This window comes from Rhinopithecus roxellana, chromosome 15, assembly GCF_007565055.1.
Source record: "Rhinopithecus roxellana isolate Shanxi Qingling chromosome 15, ASM756505v1, whole genome shotgun sequence".
Lineage (NCBI taxonomy): Eukaryota > Metazoa > Chordata > Mammalia > Primates > Cercopithecidae > Rhinopithecus > Rhinopithecus roxellana.
In genome coordinates this window covers 61,790,422-61,791,364 of record NC_044563.1, presented here as the reverse complement: position 1 = coordinate 61,791,364, position 943 = coordinate 61,790,422, and the positions used below count along the sequence as shown (strand labels likewise).

At 43.3% G+C, this 943-nt stretch overlaps 1 protein-coding gene across 1 annotated transcript; it reads left to right on the top strand.

The window, feature by feature from the left end:
* On the top strand, window positions 1-943 carry LOC104678265 (olfactory receptor 51A4-like). The gene is given in 2 exon segments (XM_010383486.2): window positions 1-803; window positions 805-943. Coding segments are annotated over 2 exon segments (939 nt in total). The 5' UTR covers window positions 1-3.

The following is a 943-nucleotide window of genomic DNA, read 5'->3' as shown; positions in this document are numbered from 1 at the left end:
GGGATGTCCATTCTCAACACCTCTGAAATGGAAATCTCTGTTTTCTACTTGGTTGGGATCCCAGGTATGGAACATGCCAACATTTGGATCTCTCTCCCCATGTATCTCATGTACACTGTTGCTATCCTGGGGAATTGTACCATTCTATTTTTCATAAAAACAGAGCCTTCTTTGCATGAGCCCATGTACTATTTTCTCTCCATGTTGGCTCTCTCTGACCTAGGGCTATCCCTCTCCTCTCTCCCTACCATGTTAAGGATTTTCCTGTTCAATGCTCCAGGAATTTCCCCTGATGCCTGTATTGCTCAAGAGTTTCTCATCCATAGATTCTCAGCTATGGAGTCATCTATACTTCTTATAATGTCCTTTGATCGCTTTATTGCCATCTGCAACCCCCTGAGATACCCTTCCATCCTCACCAGTGCCAGAGTCATTCAAATTGGGCTTGCTTTTTCTCTCAAAAATGTTTTGTTGATCCTCCCATTTCCTTTCACTCTGAAACGTCTAAAATACTGTAAGAAGAACCTCCTGTCCCAATCCCACTGCCTCCATCAAGATGTCATGAAACTGGTCTGCTCTGACAACAAGGTCAACATCATCTATGGCTTATTTGTGGCTCTCACAGGCATCATAGACTTGACATTTATTTTCATGTCCTACATGTTGATACTGAAAGCAGTGTTGAGCATAGCATCACAAAAGGAAAGGCTCAAGGTCCTCAATACATGTGTTTCCCACATCTGTGCTGTGCTCCTCTTCTATGAGCCCATTATCTCCCTAGCTGTCATCTACCGGTTTGCCAAACAGTTTCCCAATCATTAGGGTCCTCATAGTTGATGTTTTTCTGCTTGTGCCTCCACTGATGAACCCCATTGTAAACTGTGTGAAGAGCCAGCAGATAAGAAATCTTGTCTTAGAAAAACTGTGCCAGAAGCAAAGCTGA